Source organism: Hyperolius riggenbachi, chromosome 2 (genome assembly GCF_040937935.1).
Source record: "Hyperolius riggenbachi isolate aHypRig1 chromosome 2, aHypRig1.pri, whole genome shotgun sequence".
Lineage (NCBI taxonomy): Eukaryota > Metazoa > Chordata > Amphibia > Anura > Hyperoliidae > Hyperolius > Hyperolius riggenbachi.
Window position 1 is genome coordinate 109,722,104 of NC_090647.1, and position 14,736 is coordinate 109,736,839.

Here is a 14,736-nt window from a genome sequence, read left to right on the forward strand (position 1 = left end):
GAAGTGATCGGGGGGAGGGGGGGTCTGAAGGCGATCTGAGGGTGTGGGCGGGTGTTTGGGTGCCTGCAAGAGGCAGATGAGGGTCTGATCTGATGGGTAGCAGTGACAGGAGGCGATTGATGGGTGATTAGAGGGGAGAACAGATGTAAATAATGCACTGGGGAGGGCATCAGGGGGGGGGGGGGGTCTCTGAGGGAGTTTGGGTGCCTGATCTGATGGGTAGCAGTGACAGGTGGTGATTGATGGGTGAGTGACTGGTGATTAGTGGGCGATTACAGGGGAGGATAAATGTATACAGTGCACATGGGGGGGGGGGGGTGTTCAGAAGCCCCCAGGGGGCAGTTTAGGACCCAATTTAATATATAGCGTTGACAGAGTGACAGGGAGTGATTGATGGGTGATGCTGTGGGCGTTCAGGGGGCAGGATCAGTGTTTGTGTGTTTACTAGGGGGGGTGCCTCCTGCCCTGGTGGTCCCTCAATCACTAGGACCTGTATAATAAGCTTTGTATACATTACAAAGCGTATTATATGCTTACTATGTGGCAGATCGGTGGCTAACAACCCGCCGGCGCTGCCAATTGGCTGGCAGGTTGACGGCGCGGGTGGGCGAAGATTAATGCCGGCGGATGCGTGCGATCCCCGGCAATTCAGTCCCCCAGGTACCAACGCCTATGGGCGTTACGCGGTCCTGGGGGTGCCACTTTGCCGATGCCCATAGGTGGTGGGCAGTCGGCAAGTGGTTAAACACTCCCAATAACCACTTTCCGACCGCACCGCGCCGATAGGAGTGGCGGCTGCCCCAGGACCGCCTAACGCCGATTGGCGTAAAGTCCTGGGGCTCTGTTTTGCAGGAGATCGCGCGCAGGATGCGCGTGCATCTCCTGCTTGGGGGCGGAGCCCTGCCCCACCTTCAGTCTCCGAGCGGCCATTGCCGCCCGGGAGATTTAAGACGGCGTGATTGCCGTCTATTTACTCTGTGCAGCGCTGCGATCAGCAGCAGCGCTGTACTGGGGACAGCTGTGTGACACGGCTGTCCCCCTGGGGGACAAGAGGGCAAACGGCTCTCATAGGCAGAAGCCTATGACAGCCGATCGCCGTAATTGGCCGGCTGTGGGGAGGGAGGGAAGGGATTTAAAGAAAGGTGTTTTTTTTGTTCTTATTTAAAAAGCTGCAACAAAAATATTGATTTAAAAACAAAACAAAAAAAAAACATGGGGGAGCGATCAGACCCCACCAACAGAGAGCTCTGTTGGTGGGGAGAAAAAAAAGGGGGGGGGGGGGGGGGAGGAATCACTTGTGTGCTGTGTTGTGCGGCCCTGCAGCTTGGCCTTAAAGCTGCAGTGGCCAATTCACTAACAATGGCCTGGTCACTAGGGGGGGGGGGGGGGGGGGGGGGGTGTTTAGCCCTGCAGTCCTCAAGAGGTTAATTGTGGCAAAACAGCATTCACCTTTTTTTAAATTGCTGCAATTTAATGCAAGTCAATGGGAGCTTTAACAAAAAAACAAAAACAACAACAAAAAAAAAACACCTCAAAGAGCGCTCGGTGGTGTGTCTGTGCAACAGCAGGGGAGATAAGAGCCTACAAGGCTCAAGGCGTGGTACACACTTTCAATTTTACGACCCCTATGTTGTATGAGGGCCAACAGGTTCTGAACGCTCTAGTAAACCCTCATACTACATGGAGGTCGTAAAATTGGTTAGCGATTGGCCAAAATGGAAGGTGTGCACCAAACTTTAGTGATGCAGAAAACATGGCAGGTGCAACTGACCAGAACAGGCAGCTGCAATGAGAAGTCAACAACCAATTCCCCCTCCCAAGCATGCTGGGCTGTGCACTCCTAGTTGATTAGGAAGAGATTTTTTTGTCCTCATAAGGATCTTGCACATAAAACCCTTTCATAAATAGCATCTCGAATATAAAATGGACATACCATAGAATTTTTTTATTGGTTTATTTTACAGTAAACACAGTATTTTCATTAGACCTGCACCGGAATCTATTGGCCTGGCTTCACAAACTGTACTCCAAATGTAACATTTATATCACAGAAAACCGTATCTAGGCCAGGTTTGCCATGCATGGATTTTAAAACTTATCCGTAGAACAGATCAGATGATAAAAGAAAAAAAAAAGAAAAAAAGGGAGTTATTGCAATGCGCATTTTAATTACTGCTCCATTCACCACAATTAGAATGGATCCCATCAACATAAGAACCGTTGACATCCATTAAGATCTGATTAGTGTGAACTGCCTTGAGGGCCCATTCACACTTGCTGATCGCAAAACTCTAGCACTTCTGCTATGGCGATTTTGTACGATTAATGGGAACAAATCACCATTCACAATTGGCGTTTTTTTTCACGATCTCGTGTAGCGCTTCTATAGCACTGAAAAGCGATCGCTGGGAAATCGCCTGAAAATTGTGCAGGCTACGCATTTGTATTTAGCGTTGTGGGGAAATTTGTGGCGATTAGCGCAAATCTCCCAACACCACGAGTTTTTGCCGAAATCGCCGGCAAAACGCTCAAGTGTGAATGGGCCCTAAAGGACTACTATTGCGAAAAACTGTAAAATTTAAAATACAGTTAAACACAAATAAGAAGTAGGTTTCTTCCAGAGTAAAATGAGCCATACATTACTTTTCTCCTATGTTGCTGCCACTCACAGTAGGTAGGAGAAATCTGATCGAACCGACAGATTTTGGTCTAGTCTATCTCTTCATCAGAGATTCTCAGCATGGTCTATTTTTTGTTAAGACACTCGCTCAAAATGATACATTAATTTATACAAATAAGCTGGCCAGCCTCCCTGCTCAAACACTTTTTTTTAAGCAGGTGGACAGAGCAATTGCCATTCACTACGGCCTGTTACACATCTACAACGCGTGCAGGAGCCGTTCTCCTGCACGCGTTTTACTAGCCTGCGGCTGTCGGCAATCTGCGGTGCGACGCTGAGTAGCGGCGGTAATATTTAACCAGACGGGGAAACGCAGATTCCCGACAATAAAATGCACCGGGATGCGTCGTAACGCAGCGTCGGGTGTGAAAGGTAAAATGAAAGTCTATGGACTTTCCTTTTACCTTGGTTAACGCAAAGTATAGACTTTGCGTTAAAACGCTGAAAAAGGGCTTTGGTGTGAAAGAGCCCTAAGTGCTTTTGAAAATAAAGACAAAGCCGGATGGTCCCCCATGAGGAGATCGGCTAGTCCAAAACCTGGTTCTGTCAGATTTCTACTACTTACAGTAAGTGACAGCAACATAGGAGAAAACTAATTCATGGCTCATTTTACTCTGGGGAAAAAAAAACAAAAAAAAAACACTTTTGTATGTTTACGTGTATTTTAATTCTTACCATTTTCGCAATAGTGGTCCTTTAAGGAAATACATCGGCAATAATTGTGCAAACATTACCAGCTGAAATTGGTGCACATGTAATTCAAGGGAAAAAAAACAAAACAAACACACACACAGTCTGTGGCAAGTTTTCTATTCTGATTATGCAACTACTGTTATGCCAACTGTCACAAAACAGATTTGAAGCAATTTCAAAACCTCTAGCTGAAGTTACTGCTGACTAATGTAAAACATGCCATCACCAGCTACACAGAAACTGGTGCAATAAATCAATGAAATAGTTATACAGCTGTGGTCAATTCACTGTTGCTAAAAGCTGTGACTTATGTTGAGATCTGATGCAGATTTCATCCAATAGGGCAGTGATCTGCAAACTTGGCTTGCCAGCTGTTAAGGAACTACAAGTCCCACAATGCATTTGCCTTTATGAATCATGACTGTGGCTGTTAGACTCTTGGCATGCATTGTGGGACTTGTAGTTCATTAACAGCTGAAGAGCCAAGTTTGCAGATCACTGCAGTAGGGTCTCCATCGACCAAGTAACACTAGCATTAGACTTTCTCCATCCCTTCCCTATTGTGCACCAGAAGCAATACTGGTCCAATTCAGAATACCAGGTACTGAGAGGTGCTCCAGTTGTGTCTAGTTTGAAAGATGCCTTCTCCTGCTTATGTTTTAATACTTACCATAGAGGTTTTTTATGTGTTAATTTTTTTATAAACCACACAGGTAGGGGGTATTTCGCCAACAGTCATTAATAGAGGGGTACACTGCTATATTGCACACAATCCATCATTCTGTATAGGCCAGTAAGCCTAGGAGGTTAAAGAGAGGCAAATGAAAAACTGAGGTTCGTGTTAAAACTGCATGCAGCGCATTGTTCTTCGCAGTATTATTTTTGCAAAACTAGGCTATATTGAGCTATAATCGATCCATGAAATAAACTATTTGCATGTCACAAACTGGGCTTTGTAATGGTACAAAGGTCATAGTGTGTTCAGGTGACTATGCTAAAGCTATTGTGATTAGCAAAAAAGCTGCAGGCAGGGCATAAAGGACTAGGACCCTGTTTCACGCTCATTTGCCATGATTTGCATTCAAGTGAATAAGAGGATGTGTTTCAAGATGCAAAGGCTGGCAAACACTGCTAGTGGGTCCTAAGCCTAAAGCCTCATCTACACGGGTAGATGAGGCGGCAATCTGGCTTAACAATCGAGCCGCTAATGCGGCTCGATTGATTAGATCCGACAGGTCGGATCTTGCTACCGCCGATTCCCTGCTCGTTCCCCGTGAGGGGACAATGGCAGGGAATAGAGCGGAAGATAAGCGGCGCGGGGGACGAGCGGGTATCGATTCCGGCGCACGCACGGGCGAGCGGGGACGCAGAAGAGACGGCCAATCGAGCCGCCAGATCGGAGCCTCATCTACACGTGTAGATGAGGCTTAAGGCTACATACACACTTGAGATGAAAGTCTTTGGAAAAGGCAAGATCAGACCAATTTTACCCCATTCCATGTAGTATGAGAGCCATATTCTACATAGTTTATTCTATGGAGCGGAACTCCCCATCAGATAAAAATCTTTGCAAGTTGCTGGACACAAAGATGCTGTACACATTCAACAGTCAGTATCTGCAAAAGATCAGTTCCTGAAAGAGATCCATTCTTGCAAAATGCCTTCATAAGGCTCGTACACACACTTTATTTCCTGGGACAAGTCAGTCAGACCCTCCCGCTGGGCGGGCGTTCCAGCAACAGTACAGCGTGTGTACAGTCTGTCAGACAGACTGATAAGGCTGTTTCTGAATGATCCATGCAACCTTATCAGTCTGCAGACAGACTGTACACACTGTACTGTCGATGGAACGCCCGCCCAGCGGGAGGGTCTGACGGACCAGTCGTTCCAGGAAATCAAGCGTGTGTACGAGCCTATAGTCTATGAGATCTGCAGATCCTCATACACACCTTGTTTAACAGTCATTCATCTGCAGATCAGATCCACCAGGATGGATCTTCAGATCTGCAGATTAATGTCTGTTAAACAAGGTGTGTACGAGCGCTGCAGATATAGACTATGAATGCATTTTGCAGGAACAGATCTGTTGAATGTGTACAGCATCTTGCAAAGATTTTTATCTGATGGGGAGTTCAGCTCAATAGAATAGACTTGTAGAGTATGGCTCATACTAAATGGAATGGGGTAAAATTGGTCTGTGATCTAGCCTTTTCCAAAGACTTATCTCAAGTGTGTATGTAGCCTTAGGCTGCACAGAGAACACAGAGGCTTGCTTTGGCTGTAAACATCAAAAAGATAGCGCCATGAAAATGTCTAGAGATAAGATAATCTGCACTCTAAGAATTTGCATTTTTTTTAACCATTTACCGCCATCCTAACGTATTAAAACGTCATGCTTACCGCTCTTAACAGCAACATGACGTTTTAATACGTCGCGCATTCCCGCCGCTGCTACCGCCGTGTGTCCCGCCGCTACCGCCGCCATTACCGTCGGGATCCCGTGCTGGGCGATTGGGGAAGAGGACCGAACAGTCCTCTACCCAATCGCAGTGCCTGGAGTGAATGGACGTGACCGCGAACAGCGGCTACGTCTATTCACATAAACAGGAAATGTAACAGTTTAATAAAGTGTAAAAAAAAAAAAAAAAAAAAAAAAGTGAACACGTCCTATGAGTGTTTACTAGCGCCATCTTGTGGCCAAAAAGTATATTACACCTACAACATACATACATTTTCAAGTATATACACATCATTAATAAAATTACACTTCCAACCCTCCCCCCCCCAAAAAAAACTTGTAAAAAAAAAATCAGCTTAAAAAAAATAAATAAATAGTTGCCTTAGGGACTCAGCTTTTTTTATTCTATATTTTATGGGGGAAAATTAATTTTAATTTATTACATAGGGGCTTGTAATTATGGCCAGAACAAACAGAAAAATAACCACTTATATTTCAAAATAATATACTGTCGCCATATATTGTGGTAGGGACATCTAAACTGTTTAATTATCGGGACCACTGGGCAAATAAAACGTGTTTGTTATCCACAGGAGAATGTTTAATTTTAAAACTATAAAGGCTGAACACTGAGAAATAATGATTTTTTTTCTTTTTTTTCAGTTTTTCTCATTAAAATGCATTTAGAATAAAAAAATTCTTAGCAAAATGTACTATCCACAGAAAGCCTAATTGGTGGCGAAAAAAACGAGGTATAGATCATTTTCTTGTGATAAGTAGTAATAAAGTTATTAGGGAATAAAAGGGAGGAGCGCTGACAACTGAAAATTGCTCTGGTCCGTTAGGATAAAAACCCTTGGGGGTGAACTGGTTAAAGGGGCACTACAGCAAAAAACTAAAATTTAAAATATGTGCAACATACAAATAAGTAGATTTTTTTCCAGAGTAAAATGAGCCATAAATTACTTTTCTCCTATGTTGTCACTTACAGTAGGCAGCAGAAATCTGACAGGTTTTGGACTAGTTCATCTCTTTATAGGGGATTCTCAGGGATATATTTTCAAAAGCACTTAGTGAATGGCAGTTGCTCTGTCCAACTGCCCAAAGAAACGGTGTAGGAAGCATGGAAACTGGCCAGTATCATTGTGTTATTCTTTATAAAGATAGTCCCGAAAAAGGATTTAAAGCCTTGCTGAGAATCCCCTATGAAGAGATGGATTAGTCCAAAACATGTCACTTCTGTCAGATTTATACTGCCTACTGTAAGTGACAGCATTATAGGAGAAAAGTAATTTATGGCTCATTTTACTCTGGAAAAAAAAAAAAAAAAGTGTACTTATTTGTATATGTTTGCACATATTTTAATTTTTTTGCTGTAGTGCCCCTTTAAGTTGAAATCAGAATTAATTTTATGTTCTGCTATGAAGTGTTCAAGGCCTCCAGCATAACAGGTAAATTTACCTATCTCCCCGATACAATGTTTTCAACAATATGGCAAGCAGCTGTAGTCTACTTCCTTCTGTAAATGCCCATTACAGTAAAATATCGCTCTGTAAAAAGGCACTATACTTCAGTAGCTGGTAACTTTTGAAACTGTATAAATTACAAATGTTATGGTAATTTAATTCCCAGTCCAATGACATCACAGAGTTCTCTTGAAGTTTAAGCCAATAGTAAGGGCCTGGAAACTATATTACGTCCATTAAGGCAGCCAAAGTATTTTTGTTCCCACGCAAGAAATCAGCTGCACAATATTAGACAGCTGAACAGGGTGACTGACAACACTGACACTCCTAACCTGACAGACTGTGTGGATCACAATGGAGTAGCTGGGTCAAAATAAAGATAATCCGCTTGAAATCGTACGGGGCATTAATCCTGAGATGTGTACAGCTTAAAATGAAACAAATTGTACCCGAGATGGGCACACTAAAAGATTTTATACTTATCCTGGGCTTCCACCAGCCCCATGCTCACAGATGTGTCCCTCGCCGTGCTCCTGGGTGCCTCCGTTCACCTGGTATCGGTCCCGGGAATTTGGGTCAGTCGTGCCAGTCAGGCTCTTCTGCACATGCGCTGCCCCTCCGTGCATGTGCAGAAGAGCCTGACTGGCACAGCTGAGCCAGTTACTATGGGATATCTAAAATTCATTTTTATGAGAAGGATAGATGCATGTGTTTAAAAGATTGAAGGACAAGACAGATTTGTTTAAGACATAACTATAGAGTGCTAAAATATGTGAACTATTGACCTTTTTATCTATCCCCTGCAGTCAGCAGCCCAGTTCTCTGCCTGGAAAGCTGTAATTCCTTATCAGTGATTGATGCTATAGACTGGTTCCTGATTGTCAACTGTCAGTTGCATAGCTGAATAATAGCTCTTTCAGGCAGAGGAGAAGAAAAGCAACATGGCATATTTATGTGCTTGGCACTGTACATACTCATGTCACTTAAAGGGACCTGAGGTGAGAGGGATAGGGAGACTGATATGTACATTTTCCTTTTACATAATACACACTGCCTGGCTGTCCTGCTGATCCCTCTGCCTTTAATACTTCAAGTCATAGACCCTGAAAACACATGCAGATCAGATGTGTGACAAATCTAAAAAGATTAGCTGCATGCTTGTTTCAGGTGTGTGATGCAGGCACTACTGACCAGAAAGATCAGCAGGAGAGCCAGGCAGGCAACTGGTATGGTTTAAAAGGAAATAAATGACAGCTTCCATAGGTCTCACACCTCTGATTTTTTTTAAGCTTCCCTTTAAGGGGAAACTGAAGTAGGAGGGATATGGAGGCAGTCATTTATTTCCTTTTAACCAATACCAGTTGCCTGGCTGTCCTGTTGATCCTCTGCCTAAGGCCGGGTTTCCACTGCTGCGAATCCCGGCCGATTCCCCGCCCACGAATTCGGATGGATTACAGCAGCCTACAGAAGTCTATGAGAGCCATCAGAATTCGTGGCCGAGGAAAAATCTGAGGCCCTGCAGCATAATTTCGTCCGTAGCTGTCCGAATCCCATAGCCGTGCATAGCGCGGCTAGAGGGATTCGGCTGCGAGAGGCAGCAGTTGTGCCGGCATCGCGTCTCGCAAGACGCATGCCGCCGCACAAATGGAAACGTAGCCTAATACTTTTAGCCATAGACCCTGAACATGCATGCAGATCAGATGTTTCTGACAAAAATCTGACTGGATTAGCCACATGTTTGTTTCAGGTGTGTGATCCAGACACTACTGCATCCATAATGATCAGCAGAACTGCCAGGCAACTGGTATTGTTGCACTTTTTCCCCTTCTATAATTATACGTCTATTAAAGCAAAAGTGTGAAAAAAAACCCACATACCACAAAAAGGAGACCGTCACCGAAGCTGAGAATAAACAGCAATGACTTTTTTCCTAGGAAAAGCTACAAGAAACATTCCCTTGCAAACCCACACAGTTTTTGAAGTATGGTCTAGCTACCATGGTAACAAGGCTGAGTTTTAGAACACAAATTAGTCAGTCAACCACCAACAATTCCTGAGTCTTCTGAATGTGTGAGAAAACAGATTGTGGTAGGCTCTGCAAAATACAACAAAACCGCTAAGTGTATACCTTCATGGCAATCAGTTTTTTGATCAGATTTATAGGTGTCAGTCACTTACCTCTGTTATGATCCAGAGAACTTAAAGGGCAGCTATTTTTTTCTTTAAAAGAAACTGGAACTACCCAGACCACTGTGTTTAAAGAGACTCTGAAGTTTCGCTAAAATGCCATTTTTACTTCTAACTTCATTAGCCCTAATGCCCTACCTAAAACACCGCATCCCTGCGACTGAAATGGTTATAAACCGCCCCCAAATCCCAGTGCAAACATCCACGACTTTCTTCGTCGTGGATTTTGCTGCTGGGGGAGGCAGAGCTTACCGCTGTAGCTCTGCCTCCATTCTAGTCAATCAGCGATAAACGCCACCTCTCCCCATCCCTCTCAGTGAAGGAAGACGGGGCGGGGAGAGGCGGCGATCAGCGCTGATTGACAGGAGTAGAGGCAGAGCTACAGCCGAAAGCTCTGTCTCTACAGGAAGTGATCCCCTAAACTCCCCCTGGGATTTGGGGGGGGGGGGGGGGGGCTATAATTATTTCAGCCATGAGGATGCAGCGTTTTAGGTAAGGCATTAGGGATAATGGAGCAAGTGAAGTAAAAACTGCATTTTAGCGGGACTTCAGAGTCTCTTTAAATGCCTTTGAATTATTTTATAGTTTAGTCGATTGCTGCTGTAAAGCATTGCTGTTAATAGTCAAACTTGACTTTACTGTATGTGCTTAACTTAATTTTAGTTTTACTGCAAAAGACCCACATTACGAAAGGAAAATACACATCTGTGGCACACCCCGTGTTTCTGTACATATTTCTCTTGCTGGTTATTATAGTGCATTACACAGCCAGCTCTAACGCATACCAGGTGTCTGTAAGGGTACGTTTCCACTAGAAGCATGAAAATTTGCATACCATTTTTTAGACAAAAAACCCACAAACACATGTGCATGCAAATTTGCATGCTTCTGGGTATTACATGCAAATTCGCATGTGCAAGCACTATTTTTTCGTCTTGTTCCTATAGACCAGTGATCTTCAAACTTGGCACTCCAGCAGTTAAGGAACTACAAGTCCCACAATGCATTTGTCTTTATGAATCAGGACTGTGCAATGCATTGTAAATCAGACTCCTGCAATGCATTGTGGGACTTAATCCCTTAACACCTGGAGAGCCAAGTTGGCAGGTCACAGCTATAACAAGAACATAAAAAAAACCCAATATAGCATGCAGCATCCCAAAAAAAATAATTAAAAATATATATAACACTGCTGTCTTTCTGGAGCAATTTTTCCAGCTACAACTGCACCTATGGAGGTTGACGTGCCGTGATCACCCCTGGAGTCACAGGGATCCAAAAAATATGATGAAAGGATCCGCACTGTCTAAAAAGGAAATTTATTTAAAGCTCTTTAAAAACTGACAAACATCGTAGTCAGTGTATGCCGGGTCACCACTGACGCAAGGAGTTTCAAATATATCCTTCAAAACAGTTTCAGTACACACTACCTAGTGTGTACTGAAACGGTTTTGAAGAAAGATATATTGTCCGAAATGGTGACCCGGCATACACTGACTACGATGTTTGTCAGTTTTAAAGAGCTTTAAATAAATGTCCTTTTAGACTGTGCCGATCCTTTCATCATATGTCTTTCTGGATTCAAATTTCGCATCTAATGGAAAATACTCCATAGGAAAGCATTGCTATGCGATTGTGTGGAAGAAAAAAAAAAATAATAAAAATTCCCACCTACTGGAAACGGGCCCCAACAGTTGAAACACTCCCCAGAACATATACATTGAAATTTTATTTTTCCTAGTGAAGTGGAATTCAAGCTATGACGACATCTGGCTCAGTGTAGCGTGCATAGATTTCCTGGCACTTTGATTCACATTCCTTCAGGACACTACTGGTGTATAGAGCTGAGCAGACATTTCTCTAGCCCACAATACAGGAGTAACTGACACCTATACATTTGCCTGCCACCACCCTTGATTTGCTCACAGAACTGCATGGAGTTCTTTTATAGGACAGAAGTCAAGCCTGTGAATTGAAAAAGTATTTTAGTGTAAATGTGGTCCTGTATTAGGCACATGCGATTATTCCATTACCTGTCAGCTGTGCATGTGTCGGTAGATAACCAAGTGGTGCAGTGCTTACCCAGTGCCACTAGGTGGATATTAACAGCTTTCCCCAAATGCCCATGCTGACAGCTCAACTGGTCATATTGGCAGTGACTGACAGATGTTAGGTGGTTGAACTGCCCTCTAGTTCAGACTAGCAGTTGAACTGAGCAGAGTCTCTATAAGAGACAAAAGCCCACCCCTATGGCAGCCCCTAAACACACTGCATTCCATTATATTAGTAGAAGCCCAGGGACCCTTCTCTTCTGCCAAATGAAAAGAAATTTACATTTTAGGCCAATAAAAGCCATTAATTCCAGAAAGAAACAAACTAGTATGTCAGCAAACCAGCGTTGCTTTATTGAAAATACAGTAAAAGGCAAAATAGCCAACACTACTGGCAGGTTTACATATTCACAAAGGCAAAAAAACAAACAAAAAAAAAGGCTACCATTAAAATAAATACTTATGAGCCCCCAATCTAACAGCCTAATCGCCATGTAGGTGGCACAGGTTACGTGTAGCATAAGGGGGTCATGGATGCAGCAGAAGTAATACACTGTCAACTCCAGTAAAACAAAATGTGATGCATAGGTGTTCAATTGCCTGGCTACTCAGTAGGGAGAAAAACGCTGCTTTTCCGATTTCGCTTTAGTATACAGCTGGGTGGCAGAGGCAGGAACAGCAGAGGATGAGGTAGCGGAGGCGGTGGACACGACATTTAGAGCCAGGAGCGGGACGGGTTTCATGTCAAGCAGATTGGAGACACAAGGGACAGTCGAGGGATTGGGGAGGCTGGAAGGTGTTTCCGAGGAAGAGGAGTTGGAGGCTGAGGAAGGATCACCACCCCCGGCCGTGGAGGCGTTCACCAGAGAAGGGGCAGCGTTGGAGGAGGAAGGGGTGGAGGGTTGAGAGATGCTGAGAAGGTCAGGGGTCGTGACGCTCTGGGAGGAGGAGGGTTTAGCAGTTTCTAGACTGTAACAGAGGAAAAAAAAGAAAAGGGAACAAAAAACAAAAACGGATGGGTGGGAGGGTAGGAACAAACAGGAGGAGTACAGGAGGATAACAATGGAAGCTGAGAGCAAGCAAAATCATCAAGCACATGAGGCGTTCTAGTATCTGTACATGCCACCCAAATAGTGCTTCTTTCATTTTCAATCACTAGAGGCAGGAAGCATAAAAAGGCACAAATCCTTTTCTGCAAAACCATTCTTATAGTGATTAAAAAAAATTAGTTTCAATCACAAGTAAAAGCAATGAACTACAATATAGATTTTAGCAAGAAGCAGATAGTACTTCATAAAATGCAGCAAGCATTACAAACAATGCACCGGAGTTTTAAAGGAAACCTATAGTAATATGGCTATGGAGGCTGCCATCTTTGTTCTCTAATTAGACGCTACTGGCCTGGCTGTAGTGTGGACCTTCTGCCTCAACTGACTTGGAACAAGCATGCATGTTCCAAGGCAAGAGATCACCATGACAGCCAGACAACTGGCCCTTTAAAAAAGGAAGATGTAGCCTCCATTTCCTTGTCACTACAGATGTCCTTTACAGTAGGGTAACTGGAGGGCATCACTGCTGAATTTTAAACCTGTTACTTGTGGCTTTTGTGCTAATCATGGAACGACAGTTGCTGACTGAGGACAGTTCAGATGTGGCTGAACTGCCTCAATTCTTGTTGCAGGTTAACTGAAAACACAGTCAAATATCAGCACAACTGCCACTTCCTAAAAGAAAAAATAAATAATTGTTCAAACAAGCCTCTACCTACCTGATAGCATGCCTCGTTTCACAACACTGCATAGCTTACCCCACTCAGTGGTCTGAACCTTGTATGAAATTGTAGGCCACATTTCAGACTAATGCTTCATACACACTTGAGATAAAAGTCTTTGGAAAAGGCAAGATCACAGACCAATTTTACCCCCTTCCATGTAGTATGAGAGCCATACTCTACACAGTCTATTCTATGGAGCTGAACTCCACATCAGATAGAAATCTTTGCAAGATGCTGCACAAAGATGCCCGTACACACTCAAAAGATCATTATCTGCAAAAGATCTGTTCCTGCAAAATATCCATTCCTGAAAAATGCATTCATAGTCTATGAGATCTGCAGATCATCATACACACCTTGTTTAACAGTCTTCATCTGCATATCTGGCAATCATCTGCAGATCTGAAAATCCATCCTGGTGGATCTGATCTGCAGATGATTGTCTGTTAAACAAGGTGTGTATGATGATCTGCAGATCTCATAGACTATGAATGAATTTTGCAGGAATGGATCTTTTGCAGGAACAGATCTTTTGCAGATAATGATCTTTTGAGTGTGTACGGGCATCTTTGTGTGCAGCATCCTGCAAAGATTTTATTTGATGGGGAGTGCAGCTCCATAGAATAGACTGTGTAGAGTATGGCTCTCATACTACATGGAAGGGGGTAAAATTGATCTGTGATCTTGCCTTTTCCAAAGACTTATCTCAAGTGTGTATGAAGCATAAGGATTTCTCTCTCTCTCTCTCTCTCTCTCTCTGACACACTGCATTGTAATGCAATGCTATTTAAAGTCTGTAATGGTTTTCAAACCTCATCAGTTGCATTGTAGTGCAACTCATTCAGTTGTTACAATGAAAAAATGCAGTGTGTTGCTAAAATTGCACCCAATCTTGCAACTAATGCAAATTGAGGTGTACATTTTGCTTTTTTGCCTGTTTTACATTGCAGGCCACTGCAAAGGTTTATGTGCATGTTTAACATAGCACAATGCAATGCCGCAGCGTGAAAGTAGCCAGATTCTTCGTGAAAGGTGGAGGATTCAGATTCCAATCTTTATTACACAGTAGGGCTAAAAGTAAAGCAGAGTCCTAGAAAACCTGGACATTGCCTTTAACTGTGAGTGCAACAAATTGCCATTGTTGCTTTATTTGTACAAAATACTTTAATGACAAAAATGTGTCATTTTTCTTAATCCCATTCGTAACCATCACCCAATACCTCTACATCTCTGATAAAGATTATTAACAGCTTGACTGGCAAGTCAGAATTCGTGTGGTTTGACCACTACAATATGAACAGGTCAAGGGTTACTGCATACAGCCCCATTTCCTATTTAGTACAGTTGGGACTTCAAAGTAAAGATAAAAAAAATAAAGTCTGTGTACACTAGCCTTTAATGAAGAGCCTCTAGATTGGGGACTTTGC

The 14,736-nt window shown here is 43.3% G+C and overlaps 1 protein-coding gene across 8 annotated transcripts in view; it reads right to left on the reverse strand.

Moving 5' to 3' along the window:
- PCBP2 (poly(rC) binding protein 2) overlaps positions 1-14,736 on the reverse strand; it is a 68,640-nt gene that overhangs the window by 8,065 nt on the left and 45,839 nt on the right. For 7 of the 8 annotated variants that reach the window (XM_068267189.1, XM_068267187.1, XM_068267186.1 and 4 more), the window contains one exon: positions 11,869-12,504. The exons of the other annotated variant lie outside the window; for it this stretch is intronic. In XM_068267189.1, coding sequence (XP_068123290.1) covers positions 12,144-12,504 — 361 coding nt within the window. In that variant the 3' untranslated portion in view covers positions 11,869-12,143. Of the gene's footprint in view, positions 1-11,868; positions 12,505-14,736 lie in introns of those variants that run through there. 8 annotated transcript variants of the gene reach the window in all.